The sequence below is a fragment of the Penaeus japonicus genome, unplaced genomic scaffold (genome assembly GCF_977035675.1).
Source record: "Penaeus japonicus unplaced genomic scaffold, GWHDUDI00000001_assembly GWHDUDI00000020, whole genome shotgun sequence".
Lineage (NCBI taxonomy): Eukaryota > Metazoa > Arthropoda > Malacostraca > Decapoda > Penaeidae > Penaeus > Penaeus japonicus.
The window spans coordinates 20,996,199-21,013,698 of record NW_028234422.1 but is presented as its reverse complement, the minus strand read 5'-3'; the positions used below and the strand labels follow the sequence as shown (position 1 = coordinate 21,013,698).

Genomic DNA, 17,500 nt, shown 5'->3' with positions numbered 1-17,500 from the left:
CGAAACAAATGTGTAGTCCAAAAGAAACCACGGTTTTTGCCTCGCATATAATTCATTTTTGCACGTGCTTCGAAATATGAAGTTAGTGAGTAAGAGAGTGAGAGAGAGAGTGAGAGAGAGAGAGAGAGAGAGAGAGAGAGAGAGAGAGAGAGAGAGAAGAGGAGAGCTAGAGAGAGAGAGGGAGAGAGAGAGAGAGAGACGAGAGAGTGAAGAAGTGAGAGGAGAGAGATGGTATAATATACATACATTTTATATATATTAGATATATATATATATATATATCAATATATATATATATTACATATATAGATATCTATATATATATATATATATATTATACATAGCATTATATATTATGTTATACTTATATATACGTATATAATATATATATATATATATAAGTATATATAAGGATCATATATATTAGTGATATATATTTTAACAAATATATATATATAAAATATTTCTGTATATATATAGCCATTTATATATATATATATATATATATATATATATGTAGTAATATATATTTATCATGAGTTTATATACATATAATATATATATGATGTATATATATATGTATTATAAGTATATGCTAGTATATATATCTATATATATATAAATAGTTCTATATTTTATATCATATTCTTTATATATATATGATATATATATATATATATTAATATATATAGTAATATCTATATATTACATCAAATTACATTTGGCTATACATATGTATATAATATATTATATATATATATATAATATATAAATATACAATATATATATGTATAGATATGTTTATATATATATATATATATAGGAATATATATATCAATATATAATATATATATATATAGGTATATATCTATATATATATATGTACTTATACATACATTTAAAATATTCTTGATATCTATAAAAATTATATATTTCATATAGGTAATGGAATATAAATATATATATATATTATATTCATTTTATATCTATATATTACATCAATATGTAAATATCTATATACATACATAAATATAAATATATATATGTAATATATTATATAATAGTATATTTTATATTATATAAATATGTATACATATATGTTATTATTATACTATATTACATACTATATATAAATATACATAATAATTTATATTAATATATATATAGATATATTTATATTTTATGTATATACATACATATATATACATAATTATATATTATAAGTATATATATTTATATATATATCTATAGACTTATATATATATATATTAATATATATATATAGTATATATATATATGTATTAATTTCATAGATTAGATACATCACACATATGTCTGTATATATAATTAATAAATATATATATATAATATATCTTATATTTATATACTATCTTATATATATATATATTATATATCTCTATATATATAATATAAAAATATATGCATAATATAAAGTAATGTATAGTTAACATATATGTATATACATTAATATATATCATATATACTATAATAATTACTATTATATATGTATACATTATCATATGATAAATATAGCATATACATATATATATATTTATTTACATATATAATTAATTAATTATATTTTATTTATATGTATATATATATATATATAATATTCAAATAGTATACATATACTTCATATATGTTCAATATTCATAACATACATGGATATATGTAAATAAATATCTAAATTTAATATATATATATATATAAATATTTATTATGTATTATAATTATATATGATTATATATATTTACTTTATGCTACTGTTATGGTTATTAAAATATATTCATTTGTATACATATATGATTATAGTTATACATAAAAAGACATTCATATGTATGGACAAGATAATATTTATACTATATATATTATATATTATATATATATATTTATATTTATATATATATACATATATATTAATTAATCATATATATAATATTTATTTATAAAATATAAATATATATATATATATATATATATATATATTAATTTATATATATATTTATATTTTTATGTATGTATATATATTCATATATATATATATATATACTATATATTTATATAATATATATACATATATTTATATACATATATACTATAAGTATATATATAATATACATTTAATTTATATATATATATATATATAGAGAGTTAGATATATAGATATATAGATATTTATATTTAGAGATATATATAGATATATAGATATATAGATATAGAGTTTATATTGATTTAGTTTTGTATAGGTTATGTATAGGTATATATTTATATATATATTATATATTATTTATATTTATATTATATTTGGTATATATATATATATATTTAATTATATATATATATATATATATATACATTATAATATATTTTTATTTATATATATATATATTTATATACATTAAAATTATATATCTTAAGTACACACACACACTATATATTACATAACAGAACATTCATATATATATGTTAAGTAACATAATTATATATAGATTTATATATTTTTAAATTTGAATACATTAAAATATATATATATACATTTATATATATATTTATTTATATTAATATATATTTATATATATAGATATATATATAAACTCTTATATGTATAGAATATATTTACATTTATAATGCATATATGTGTGTATTCTATTAATAATATTTTGTATTTATATTTACTCATTACTTAAAATTATATATGATGTCTCCTGATGTATATATATATTGTATATAACCATAAATACATATATAATCTTATCTATCTTTATATATATATATATATATATATATTATTATATATATATATATATATATAGTTATATATATGTTATATATTATTATATTAGTTCTATATATAAATTTTATAATATATATATATTAGTTATTTTATTTCTTGATATATAAATATATAGATAATAGATATATATTGTTATATATATTTATTGATATATATTAGTTATATATTTTTTATATATAGATATATATATATATTTATATTATATATATGCATGCTTATATATTATGTATATATATATATATAATTATTATTTAGATTTTTATATATTTATTATATATATATATTTTGTTTTTATATATATATATAGTTATATATTATATATATATATTATATAGATATATTATGCTTGTATTTATATATGTATATATAAATATATATATATATAGTTTTTTATATTTAGTTTTATATATATGTTAGATTTTAGATATATTTATGGTTTATATATTTTTTCCATTCATATATAGATTTTATGTATTGGATATTATAGTCCAAGTTTTTCTTATATATTTTTTTAGATTTTTTATTTATATATTTTTATAGAAGAGTTGTGATGTTGTGATGTATATTGGTAGTATTTTTATTCAGACTTTTAGATATTGGTTTATTTATTGTTATATTATTTTGTTTAGATGTTATCGTATTTTTATTTAAGTTTTTGATTTATATTTATATTGATGGAAGGGATTTTGAGTCATATTTGATTGATATTCTTACAGATATATTTTGAGAGATATTTATATATTTAATTTTTATTTATATATTTATATATTCTATCAGGTAGAAGTTATAGATATACATATATATCTACATAGGTATTTAGTTTTATTTATAATGATTTATATTTTTCTTTTAACTAATATATATTGATATATAGTGATATTTTTTATTTATATTTATATATTATTTCGAATATAATTTATTTAGATTTATATATTTATATTTTTTTATATATATATGATTACTTTTTCTTTCAGCTTACTGTATTTCTTGTATAGGTTATGTTTTGATATAAATTTTTAGTTAATTTTATATTTATATTAGTTTTTTATTATATAGAGTTAGATAGTATAATTTATACAGATTTTTATTATATTGCATGTATATATATATAATTATAGATTATTTATATTTTTATATATAGAGTTTTTAGATATATATATATATTTATAGGTATTTTTTTAGACTTGTTTAATATTTGTTATTGATTGATATATTTTATATTGTATACATTCTTATATATATATTTTTTTATAGTTTTATATATAGTTATAATTTGAATATATGGTTGTAGGTTTGTTGGGATGTTGGGTTTTATGTATGTATGTGTATATATATATATTGTATTTTAGTTATTTTTATATATATTTTGTGTGTGTGTTTTTTAGATGGTGTTTTTGTGATTTTTGAGTTGTTGTCAATTTGTTATATTCTCATTAGTGTTTTGTTTGTGTTATTTATATTCTTATGTGTAGTGAAGGTGTAGAGTATGTTTGTGTGAGTGTTTGTGTGTTTTTGTGAGTGAGTGTTGTGAGTGTGTGGGTGAGGGTGTGTGGGGTTTGTGGGTTTGTGTGAGTGTGTTGGTGTGAGTGTGTGTGGTGTGGGTGGGTGTGGGTGGGGTGGGTGTGTGGGTGTGTGTGTTTGTGTGTGTGTGTGTGTGTGTGTGTGTGGTTGTGTGTGTGGGTTAGTGTGTGTGCGGTGTTTGTGTGTGTGTCTGTGGTTTATATATGTGTGTGTTGTGTGTTTGTGGGTTGGGGTGTGGTGTGTGTGTGTGTTTGTGTGGTGTTGTGTGTTGTGGGTGTGTGTGTGTGGGTGGTTTTGATGTGTTGTGTTTGAGTCTAGTGTGAGATTGTTTGTGTCGTGTGTTTGAGAGTTTGATGTGTGAGTGTACAGAGTGATTTTGAGTGTGTGTGTGTGTGTGGTGTTGTTTGTGTGTGTTGTGTTTGTGTGTTATGTTTGTGTGGTGGTGTGTGTGTGTTGTCTGTTTGTGTGTGTGAGTGTGTGTTTGATTGTGAGCTGTGTTGTGTGTAAGGTGGAGTGTTTGTGTGTGTGTGTGTGAGTGAGTGTGTGGGTGAGTGTGAGTATGTGTGTGTTTGGGTGTGGGAGTTGGTGGGGTGGGTGTGTTGAGTGTCGAGAGTGTGTGATGTGTTTGTTAGTGTGTGTGTGTAGTTTTGTGGAGTTTGTGTAGTTATTGTGTGGGTTGTGTGTTTGTTAGAGTGTGTTGGTGGGTGTTATTGTGTGTGTGATTTTAGTCTAGTTAGTGTTTGTGTTTGAGGTTTGTCTTTGTTTTATTAGAGTGGGTTTGATTAGTTGTTGGTTAGTGATGAGTGTTACTGATTGGATGTGTGATAGTGCTTATGGGTGTAGAGATTGTTTGTCATAAGTTAAATGATTGATTTTTGTTGTGTTGAATGGTTGTGTGTGTGTGTGTATTGTGTTGTTTTGTGTTTACGGTGTGGTGTATGTGTTGTTTGCTGTGTTTGTGAGTTGTAGTATTTTTGTGTTGGTGGTTGGGTGGTGTGTCGTTTGTGTGTGTTGGTGTGTATGGTGTGTGAGTTTGTGTGTGAGTTGTTTGTGATTGATTTTGATAGTGTTTGTGTTTGGTGATGAGTGTGGGTTGTTGGGGGAGGTGTTTTTGTGTGATTGTTAGTGAGTTGTGTTTGTTTTTGATTTTTATTGATTATTGGTGTTTTTAGGTATTTGGTTTGTGGGATATTGTTGTATTTTGATGGATTTATATATAGTTCGTTTGTTTGAGTGATTAGTTGTGTATTTTTTAAGTTATTTTTATTTTTATTTTTTTGTTTGATATATTTATCTTGTTGGATTAGGTTTTTAGATATATTGTGTTTTTGTCTAGTGATGTGCTTTTTTGAGATATATGGTATATTTTGTTTTGATTTTTTGTGTTATTGTTTAGTTTTATTGGGAGTGGTTGGTTTATTTATTTATATTTTGAGGGTGTTTTTTTAGAGAGATATCTTAGTTTTATGATATAGGTTTCGTTAGTTGTTATGGTAATTATATTAGATGTATATTTGTATTGATATTTATTGTTGGTTAGAGTTATTTAATTTTATTTTTATATATTTATGTATATTTATATTAGTGAGGAAGAGTTATAGACTGTAAGTATTTGTATTTTGCACTTGGTTATATGTTTATATATTTTAATTAGTTGTATTTATTTATTTATTTATATTTATTATCATTTATTTTGCTTTGTGTGTGTGAGTGGTTTAGGCGTTTTAGATACAATTTGTTTTAGTTTGAGTTATATTGTTATATGTATATATTTTTTTAGTTTATTATATATTAATCTTTTAGTAGACAGAAATACAATTTTTATTTATTTAGGTTATACTTTTATATATCTATTTATTACATATATATATTACTATATTCATACATATTTATAGGCATTTGTATTAATTTTTACTTTATAATTATAATTGTATTATATATATAGATTTATTTATATATATAATATTTATTATATATTGATATTTGTATTTTTTATAATACATTATTTTTGCTGATATATTTATATATATATATAGTAGATATTTTTTAGTATATATATATAGAATTGATTTTTACACATTCTTATATACTTCTTTTTTTCATTACTTATAGACATACATAAATACTTTTGTTCATACATACATTACTTGCTTAACAGTTATACATTACATATAATTATATATAAGATATAATCATATATATATACAGATATATACATTTATATTTATACTGAGATTTACATATTATATATTAATATATTTATATATTTTATATACAGATATATTCTGATATTTACATGTTATTTTTACATTATTATTTACATAACTTGATATGTATAAATTTGTATATAGGTATGTAGGGTTTTTGTTGTTGTTATGATTTTGGAGGTTCATGGATATGTATATGTAGACGGAGGTTTGTTTTTGGTAGTTGTATTATGATTTATTTAGATTGTTTTTTAGATATTTATATATATAGTTTTATATATATAAATATTTAATATATATATATTTTTTTTTAGAAAGTTGTGATATATAGTTTTGGGTAGTTTGGTTGGGTTGGATGGATTGGTTTAGGTATTTGTATGTTTGTTTATCGTGTAATTTGTTTGATATAGTGTGTTTTTTTTTTATATATTAATATTATTATATATAGTTTTATTGTTTATACATTTATATTATTTTTTAAATATATATATTGCTTTTATACTTTAAAGATATTTAATATTTTTTTATTTTTTATAGAGTGTTAGGTGTGTGATATCCTTATAGATTTTATTTATTTATATCCATATTTTTTTATTTTTATATACGTGGATTTTTTTAGTTGTTTATATCTTATTTAGTTAGATATTTACATAGATATTTTTTATTTATATATATCCATATATTGGTTTAGTTTTTTTTATATTTATATAGATAGATTTTCCATATTTCCTTATTTTTATTAGTTTGCCTTTTATATATTTAGTTGATGTGTTATGGTGTATGATATTTTGTTAGAGATGCCATATATCCGATTATATATTTTTTTTGTTATTTTTATCAATGTTACGTGTTTTATATTGTGAGATCTTTGTTATTTTTATAGTTTATTAGTTTTAGATTTTTATATGTTATATATTTATTGTTAGAACATATATACAATTGATAGGTATATGAGTATTTTTCTTTGATTGTTTTTTTGCCATTTATTTATGTATTGATATTCACTGATTATTTATTTTTGTTTTATCTTGTAGTTTTTATATATATCAATTTATTTTATTTTGTTTTTATTATAGATTGATGTGATATAGTCCTTATGATATTTTTTGTTATTTAGTATTTTTTTTGCTAGATATATTTTTATTTATATGAGTATGGATTTTGAGATATATTTTTATCTTTATTTTGCCTTTTATTTTTTGTAGTTATTTTCCTGTGAGAGTTAGATTTTTTAGAGTTTTCTTTTTAGTTTGTATTTTATATAGTGAGACACTGTAGTTATATTGAGATTGTTGTTTGATGTTTTTTATTTTTACTTTGTTTGATTTGTGTAAGTGATTGTTTTTGTTTTAGTGCCTTTGTGTTATTTTGTTTTATTGTGTATTTTTATAATGATAGTAAGTGGTAGTTTGAGTGAGTTAGTGTGGATCCTTTGTGTATTGTGTTTGTGAGTGTGTTTGTTTGTTGTTGATTTTATTTGTGGATTGATGTTCCTTTTAGATAGTGGTTAGAGTGGTGTGTTTATTTTTTGTTTTGAGTGTGTTAGGATAGAGATTTACTTGTGATGTTTGTGTTCTTTTTTGTTTGTATATAGAGTATTTACTAGTGAGATTTTGGTTTTTGTTTTTGTTAGTGTGGAGAGATTATGTTTGGTTTTGTGTTAGAGTGATAGTTTATATTGTGTGTTTGTGTTTGGTGGTATTGTGATTTATTTTTTTTGGATTATTGTGTGAGTTTGAGAGTTTTATTGAGGTGATGATTGTTTTTGTATTATATTTTGTGTGATATTTGGTGTTTTATATTGATAGTTATTGATTTTTCCATTTTTATATTTTTATTGCAATTTGATTGAGTTGTTTTTATTTCAATAGTATTTTAGTATTTTTAGTTATTTCTCCATTTATTTTATATTTTTAAAGTTATATATATTTATTGATGATATATTGATTTATATATTTAATTTGTTATTTATGATTTATTTATATCAGTTTTTGTTTTTTAGACTTTTATTTATATATATATAGTTAGATAGATATATATTTATATGATGTTAGTGAGTATATATATTACTTTATTTATTTATTTATATATTTAGTTTTAGATATATATAGTTGTTATCAACATTTATATATTTTTTATATATTTTTATTTATTTATATATATATTTATATAGCCATATATGTTTTTATTTTATAATATTTTTATATATATATAGATATATATTTATACTGTTACATTTTATATATGATATATTGATTTATTATTATTTACCTTATTTATATGTATTTATATATATTATAATATATATATATATATATTATATATAGTTCTGCTATATATATATATATATATATATATATATATTTATATATATATATATTATTTCATATTAGATATATTTATATATATATATATAATTATATTCTATAGGTGCTATATATATATATATAAATATAACTATATGAATTATATTATATATATACCTATATTATATATACTAATATAGTCTGATATATATCAAAATCTATATAAACTCAATTTAATATATATAAATATATATTAATCTTATATATATCTATATATACATATTAATTACTTATTTATATTACATATGTAATTATATTATATATATGTAATTATATATATATATATTATATATAAATCATATAATATAATTACCTTATTATATTAAATATTTATATATATATATTATATATTATATAATTTTATATATATATTTATATTTATATATTATATATCTGATTATTATATATACACACAACTTTTTTTTAATATAATTAATTTTTTTATATAAATTATATATAGAATATATATATATATATATATATATATATTTAGATAAATATTTAATGTTTTTATATATAGATACATAATTATATGTATATATATATATATTTTTTATATTATATATATCTAATATAGATATATATATATATATATATATAATATACATATTATTATATAATATTATATATATATATATATATATATGTATGTATAAATATAAATATATATATTGTATATATATTTCTTTTTCATATAATATTTTATATTTATAATATATTTTTTTATCTATTATTTTATATATATAATATATATATATATATATATTAATATTTTTATATATATATTTCTATATATATATTATATATTTAATAATATATATATATTCTGTATATTTATATATATATAAATAATACTATTAAATATATATATATATATATAGTTATATCAAATATATATATATATATATTATATAATATATAGTAATATATATATATTTTTACTCTATAATATTTATGATATATAAATATTATATTTTATATTTTATTATATATATATATACTATATATATTTTTCTATATAAATATACTATATATATATAAATAAATAAATATATTTTATATATATATATATATATATATATATATTTATATATATATATATATATATATATCTCTATATACATTATATATATATAATATATAAGATTCTATATAATTCAAATATATTATATATATATAATATATTATATATATTATATATACTATATATATATATAAATTATATATATATATATATATATATAATTTAATAAATAGTTATATAGTCTCTAATATTATATATATATATATTATGATTATATATATATATATATTATAGCATTTATATAATATTTATATATATATATATAATATACCTTTTTATATATATATATATATATTATATATATATAATCTAATTTCATATTATATATTATTTAGCTATATATATATATATATATAATATAATATTTTTATATATATATTTATATAATATTAGTATTATATATATATATTTAAATATATTAGATATATATATTTATTTATATATATTTTATAGATATATGATATAATTTAGCTTATATATTTATATATTTATATTTATAAATATAAATATATATATATTATATTTATAATTTATATATATATATATATATATATATATATATATATATATATATATATATCTATGTATATATCTATATATGATAGTTATCAATGATATATATTTTTTTTTATATAATCATATATATATATATATATAGTTATATATATTATATATATTATAATATTATTTATATAATATAAATATATATTATATATGATAATTAATATATATACTAGTTTGATATTATATATAATAAAATATATATTAAATATATATATATATATTATATATTATATATAATATATATCATTATATATATATCTCTATATATATATATATATATATATTATATTATATATTATAATCTATATATATATATATATTTATATATATATATATATTTCTTATATATATATTACTATATATATTTTATATTGATTATATATATATTTATATATAATTATCTCTTTTTATAACATGTATGTATATATAGTAGATATATATATATATATATATATATATATCATATATATATATATATATATATCTATATATAATTATCTATATATGTATGTATATATATATAGATATATATATATATATAGTTATATATATATATATATATATTATATATATATCCATATATATATATATTATAATATATATTATATATAGATATATATATAGATAGATATTATAATTATATATATACATATGTAATTATATATGTATATAATTATATAACTTATATTATATTTATATATTATATATAATTATATATATAATTATATTTATATCATATAATTATACATATATATAGTTATATTTATTATAATAATATACATATATATAGTTATATATATTTATATATAAAGTCTATATATATATATAATTAGGATACATAATTATATATGTATATAATATATATATATATATATATAAATATATTATATATATATTAAATATATATATTATATAGTATATATATTGTTTTAATATTATATATTATATATATATATATGTTATGAATATATATATATATATATATATTATATATATATGATATATATTATATATATAATAAACTATACATATATATGTCTATATCAATATACATATATAATATATATTATATATATATATATATATATAAATTATATTTTTATATATTTGCTTAAATTATATATATATTGTAATGTATATGATTATTATATAATATATTATACTCAATTTACATATATCTTTTTTTATATATATACTATTATTTATATATAAATGTAATTATATATATTGTATCACTATATATATATATATATATTTATATATATATCTATATATATATTTATATATTTAGCTATATATATTTATATATATATATATCTATTTATATATATATTTATATATATATATTTATATATATATTCATATAAATAATTATATATATAACATATATATATTCATATATACATAAATACATACATATATATACATATATATATATATATATATATATATATATATACATATATATATAACATATATATAACATATACATATATATACATATACATATATATACTATATATATATATATTTATATATATATATATATATATATATTTATATATATATATATATATATTATTTATACATATATAATTATATATTTATAATATGTAATTTTATATATATGAGTTAATGTTTTATATATATATATATATATATATATATATATATATATATATATATATATATACAATTATATATATAAAATTCTATAATTATATTATATATATACATATTTATTTATTTATTTATATAAATACACTTGAAGTGACTCAGATAGTCCCTGTTATCAAGCATTTGGTCTGAGTTAAATTATAACTTAACCTTTTTTTCTTTCTTTTGTAATTTTCAAAAGCAAAGTTAGATACATATTGATAGGGGTATATTTCCAATTTTTAGCATAATAAAATGAATTCTGAGATAAGATCACCTTAAATTTGTTTAGTATAGTATTTGTAAACCTTTTATGCGTATTTTTGTATCTGTTACAATCCTCCACTAAGACGTTATGCTATGTTTCAGAAATTAAATATAAAGGAAAGAGAGAGATAGACACAGCAAAATCCATTTTTTGTTTGGATTTTGAAATAATTTTGAAGAAAAAATCTGTCATGTATAAACCACATACTATATCAATCAAAGAGATAAGTGTGAAATGCAGGTCTTCCTCCACATACTGATCAAATACACTACTGGATGCACACTGCGCTAGATACTTATCAAAATGTGATTTATATATAAAGAACTCATGCCTCCTGTCATTCCACCTGCCTACTTCTGCATTGTTAATCAAGGATATCAGTATGAATGAGGGTGGAACATTTTTATTGTCTGCAACATTTCATTTTCTCACAGATAACAAGTGGGTGAGGCACTTATTTTCTTCTGTATCAATATTACAAGCCAGCCTTCGACCTTCCATGCTTTTCAGGACGATCAGTGCACAAGATGAGATGTGATACAATATACCATAACCCTTGAAGTGATCTTACAGTAACCACAGATAGCAGTGGTCCAAGTGATTTGGCTCTGATCTGCCATCCATCCCATCTGCATTCATAGAAAGTAGCCCATCCATCATCCAAAGATTAGGATGCTTTGATTTAGAATTCAGATGTTACAACATATCTTTCAGAGAAATTATGGGATACTTTGCACCATTTTTACTGCAAAATAATGGAAAAAAAAAAGAGCTGCTCTTGAGTAAGTACCTAGATTTTGAGCAGACAGGTTAAATCCCAACCAATTGTCATAGAGATATCCACAGCAAGTATAACTGCAGTTTAGTTAATTAGACTGATCTAAAGATGTTATATAACTGCAGTAAAGATTGGGGGCTAATAAAAGAATGCTGCAGCCTCTACCTGTTCATTGCTGCAAGGCCAATAAAATCTGTGATTTTTACACCATCTGTCAATATTTCTTTTGATCCTTGGTACAGAGACTTGTGGCACATAAAAGTGTGTCAAAACTCAATAATAAACAAATAAATAAAACAAAATGGAGTTATAAAAGATAAATTTTATAAAATAATAAAAATTCTAAAAATCCAAATCCTAAATCCAAAGAACTGTAGCTGCATGATAGACCTTTCCAATGAAAAAATAATCTTGCTTCTACTCCAAATTCTGATGACAAGAAGTTTGGATCAGACAAAGAAATACATAGGTGAAGCTAGGTTTTAGCAAGCAACTCAGTAGGCAAAGAAAGCGGTAACCAAGGCTAAGATTGAGCATACCAAAAACTGTAAGGTACCATGGAGACAGGGGAAGGCATTTAAACAGGAAGATAACACAGGAAGAGATAAAAATGATCAAGGATATTTTCAGGAGAAGGAAAGTCAAGATGAGGATATAAAAAAAAAAAAGCAATACAGTCAATGACAAATAGAAAAGCTTCTGGCAATAATCTAATCTCTGCTGAAGTATGAGAAAAAGCAAATGGTATATTATATGGCAGAAGACTGCCAGCACTGTGAAAGGCAAAATTCACTGAACAACGGTGGTTCAGTGCAGAATGGCCACACTTCTGGTGACATGGGTGAAGAAAGTTGGAGGTAACTGATATGAGGATGCTGGTAACCTGATATCACAAGAAATGGGGTAACTCATGAATGACTGGCAAGAACACTCAGTAATGGTGAAATTTCAAACATAGAATAAGATAGCAAGCATAGATGGTTTGAACAGTTTAACTAATTTGCGCCGGTTGACATACTATCACATGGTTGAAAAATATCCCTGGACCAGGGTGACATCCTGAGATGTGCATTTTCTCGCAAAGTTCCAGAAGGGGCGTTTGTGACATGCTGAAACGTCATCAATAGATCGCTAGATTGTTCTCAAATATAATCATTTTACATAATTTCTTAGATTGTTACTTTAGTTTAGGTGTTTGAGTGTCATAAAATGAGATATAAAGATTTTTAAAATTAAGTCACAGAAAATTTTGTGATATTGATGACATCATGGTAATTTCTGCTTCTTGATTGGTTGAATAATAAGATTTGTGTCAAAAAACTATTGTAAAATCAAATGTGTTTGACCAAGAAATAATATAAAGTAAAAAATTACTAATGCAAAACTACTTCTAATTTGTCGATTACCTGTGATTTTACGTCATGTCACGTCATGAGGTACATGTACATACTTATTATATGTACATGTATGATTATATATATATAAATATATAACATACATATATATATATTTATATATGTATATATATATATATATATATTATATATATATATATATATATATATATATATATATATATATATATATATATATATATATATGTACATGTATGATAAAAAAAATAAAAAAACAAAAAATAATAAAGTATAAAACACTAAAAGATTGCTTCCACTTTCCTTTGGTATTTTCACATAGGAGTAAAGAATATAGGCAAAGTTCAATCAAATAAAACTAAAAAGGCATTACATAACATGTTTTTCTGACTAAAATAACTCCTCTGAACAGCGCAATATTTTTACGTGCCTTTACCTTATAGACGCATTCATGAAAACCACAAGAATAGGGTGGTTGAAAAAAGTTCTGAGAGGTCCAGAGCGGCCCCGCACAACGAGAAAAGACCCAGTCACTAAGTGTGACGCATGTCTTGTTGTCTACCCAGCATAAGCAGGAGTAGGCGAAAATACGACCATTCTGAATGGGTTAAAAAGGATATGTAAATAAAAAAGCTGGAAATGAAGATTCCAATAAGAGGAATAACGCAAAAAAATAAAGACTAGAAACTCATGAAACATAGTCTCGGAAAGGTAATATCTGAATATGAATACTAAATAAATGTATCTATTTTATGTAAAAGGCTCAATGTGTCTCTGCTACCATGAAACTACAATGATCATTTGTCAGTGTAAATGGTGAGGGTAAACATGCCAGAGAATGTATGTGTGCATGATTACTTTCTCAAGTTTTATTAATTTCTCACTAGTACACATAAGCCATTAGTCAAACACAATACGCTGTCCTTGAAACTGATTGATAGAAACTTCTTGCTTTCTTTCTCGTCGCTTGGCCTGCCATGATGGATGTAGCCCTTCATCTTTTTTACCTGAAGCTGGAAAGTTTAAAGCATTGTTATGATTCATATATAAATCTGCAATTCAATACAAATATAAAATAGCCAATCCCTGTCCTTTACAGATATCTACTGTAATACAAAGAATTAATTTCAAAATGAAGAAAAAAAAACCTTGCTTACCTTTATCTGACACTGTCTTTGTCTGTTCATAACTGTGAAATATGAAATGAAAAAATTAAAAATGTGTCATACATAAATCATTATCAATGTTTTCATCATAACATCATGAACTATACTGAAAAAACAACAACTTTGGATATGTCAAAGCAAAGAATACTAAAAAAAACACTGTAAGGGAATAAAAACACAAAACATTAATTGGGTGAAAAAGATTACAATGATGGACAACATAAACAAATTAACCCTTTCCCGACGGGGCATGCACTACACAAAAACCCCTATGCCGGGCGATTGCAATATTGCATTGTAATCATCACACTGGCATGACGCCCCGACATCAGGATTTTAGCTATGTCACACTAGTGTGACGCACCATCGTCATTGGGTTAAGAGAGTGGGAGAGAAACTAAATGCAGGTAGAAAAAAAGGAAGCAAGAAATGAAAGAGGAGGAGGGTAGTGCAGATACATACATATACATACATATAATACATACATATATATATACATATATATATATATATATATATAATATATATATATACATTATATATATATACATATACATATACATATACATATACATATATATACATATACATATATATACATATATACATATACATATACATACATATACATATATATACATATACATATATATACATATACATAAATACAACCATACATATATATATATATATATATATATATATATATATATATATATATATATATATATAATATATATATATATATACATGAATAAATATACATATATAAATATATATATATATATATATATATATATATATATATATATATATATATATATGTATATATATATATATATATTGAAGGTTTATGGAAAGACTTAAAAGAGGAAGTCACCAAAATTGAATGTACCAACAGAGTACAGCTCATCCAGCGGTTGATAGAGGTTTGGCACAGAAATCCAGATATCAGGAACAAAGCACAAGACTACATTAGAAGCATGCCAAGACGTGTTGAAGCAGTTACTAGAGCCAAAGGAGGCCCCACAAAATACTGAGATGATCTATGTATAAAGAAAAAAAAAAAAACTTTTACTGTCTAAAAATTTCCTTCTGTCAATAAAAATGTGAATAAATCAGTTGAATGGTCAGAATTGTCTATTAACCCATTGCAGACGGGGATAAATTTGCTTGCCCAGCCTCCAGGATAAGTTTTATTTTAAAGAGAGACTGCTTGAAGCATTATAATTTGAATATTCCCACTCTCTTTCAGTCATTCATTGAAAAACTAGAGCATTTTTTGTGTTTTGTTTTTTTGTGTGTTTTATTGAGTTTGGAGACTTATATGTGTCATATGACAGGCACTACCAGTGCTGCAGTAGACTAAAATTGTAGTATATTATCCATATTAGCTCATTATTTTCTTTATACTCAGTGTGATAGAAGTATTGCTGTTTTATGGGAGAACAAAAGGCAGCTATATTTTTTCGTATTTTTGTGCTGTCATGAACAAATACGAAACATATAACCACCTACAATAAAGATAACAAGAAGAGGTAGGGAAGAGGAATAAAACCTGTGCTTGTGACTGTGAGTGCCACAGTGAAAGGCATCCATATTGGCACAGGAGTACATTTTAGACAATGGGTATGGATTGAGTCACCTTCCTCTTCCTGTTTTGACTGCACATCCTTCATCGGCGGTACTTTTGAGCAAG

The 17,500-nt window shown here is 20.4% G+C and overlaps 1 protein-coding gene across 1 annotated transcript in view; it reads right to left on the bottom strand.

Annotated features, from left to right (window-relative positions):
• Nucleotides 1-15,489: 15,489 nt before the first annotated feature.
• LOC122259188 (uncharacterized) overlaps nucleotides 15,490-17,500 on the bottom strand; it is a 28,470-nt gene continuing 26,459 nt past the window's right edge. The window contains exons 8-9 of the mRNA XM_043025794.2: nucleotides 15,793-15,824; nucleotides 15,490-15,648 (exon numbers count right to left, since the gene is read on the bottom strand). Coding sequence (XP_042881728.1) covers nucleotides 15,536-15,648; nucleotides 15,793-15,824 — 145 coding nt within the window. The 3' untranslated portion in view covers nucleotides 15,490-15,535. The remainder of the gene's footprint in view (nucleotides 15,649-15,792; nucleotides 15,825-17,500) is intronic.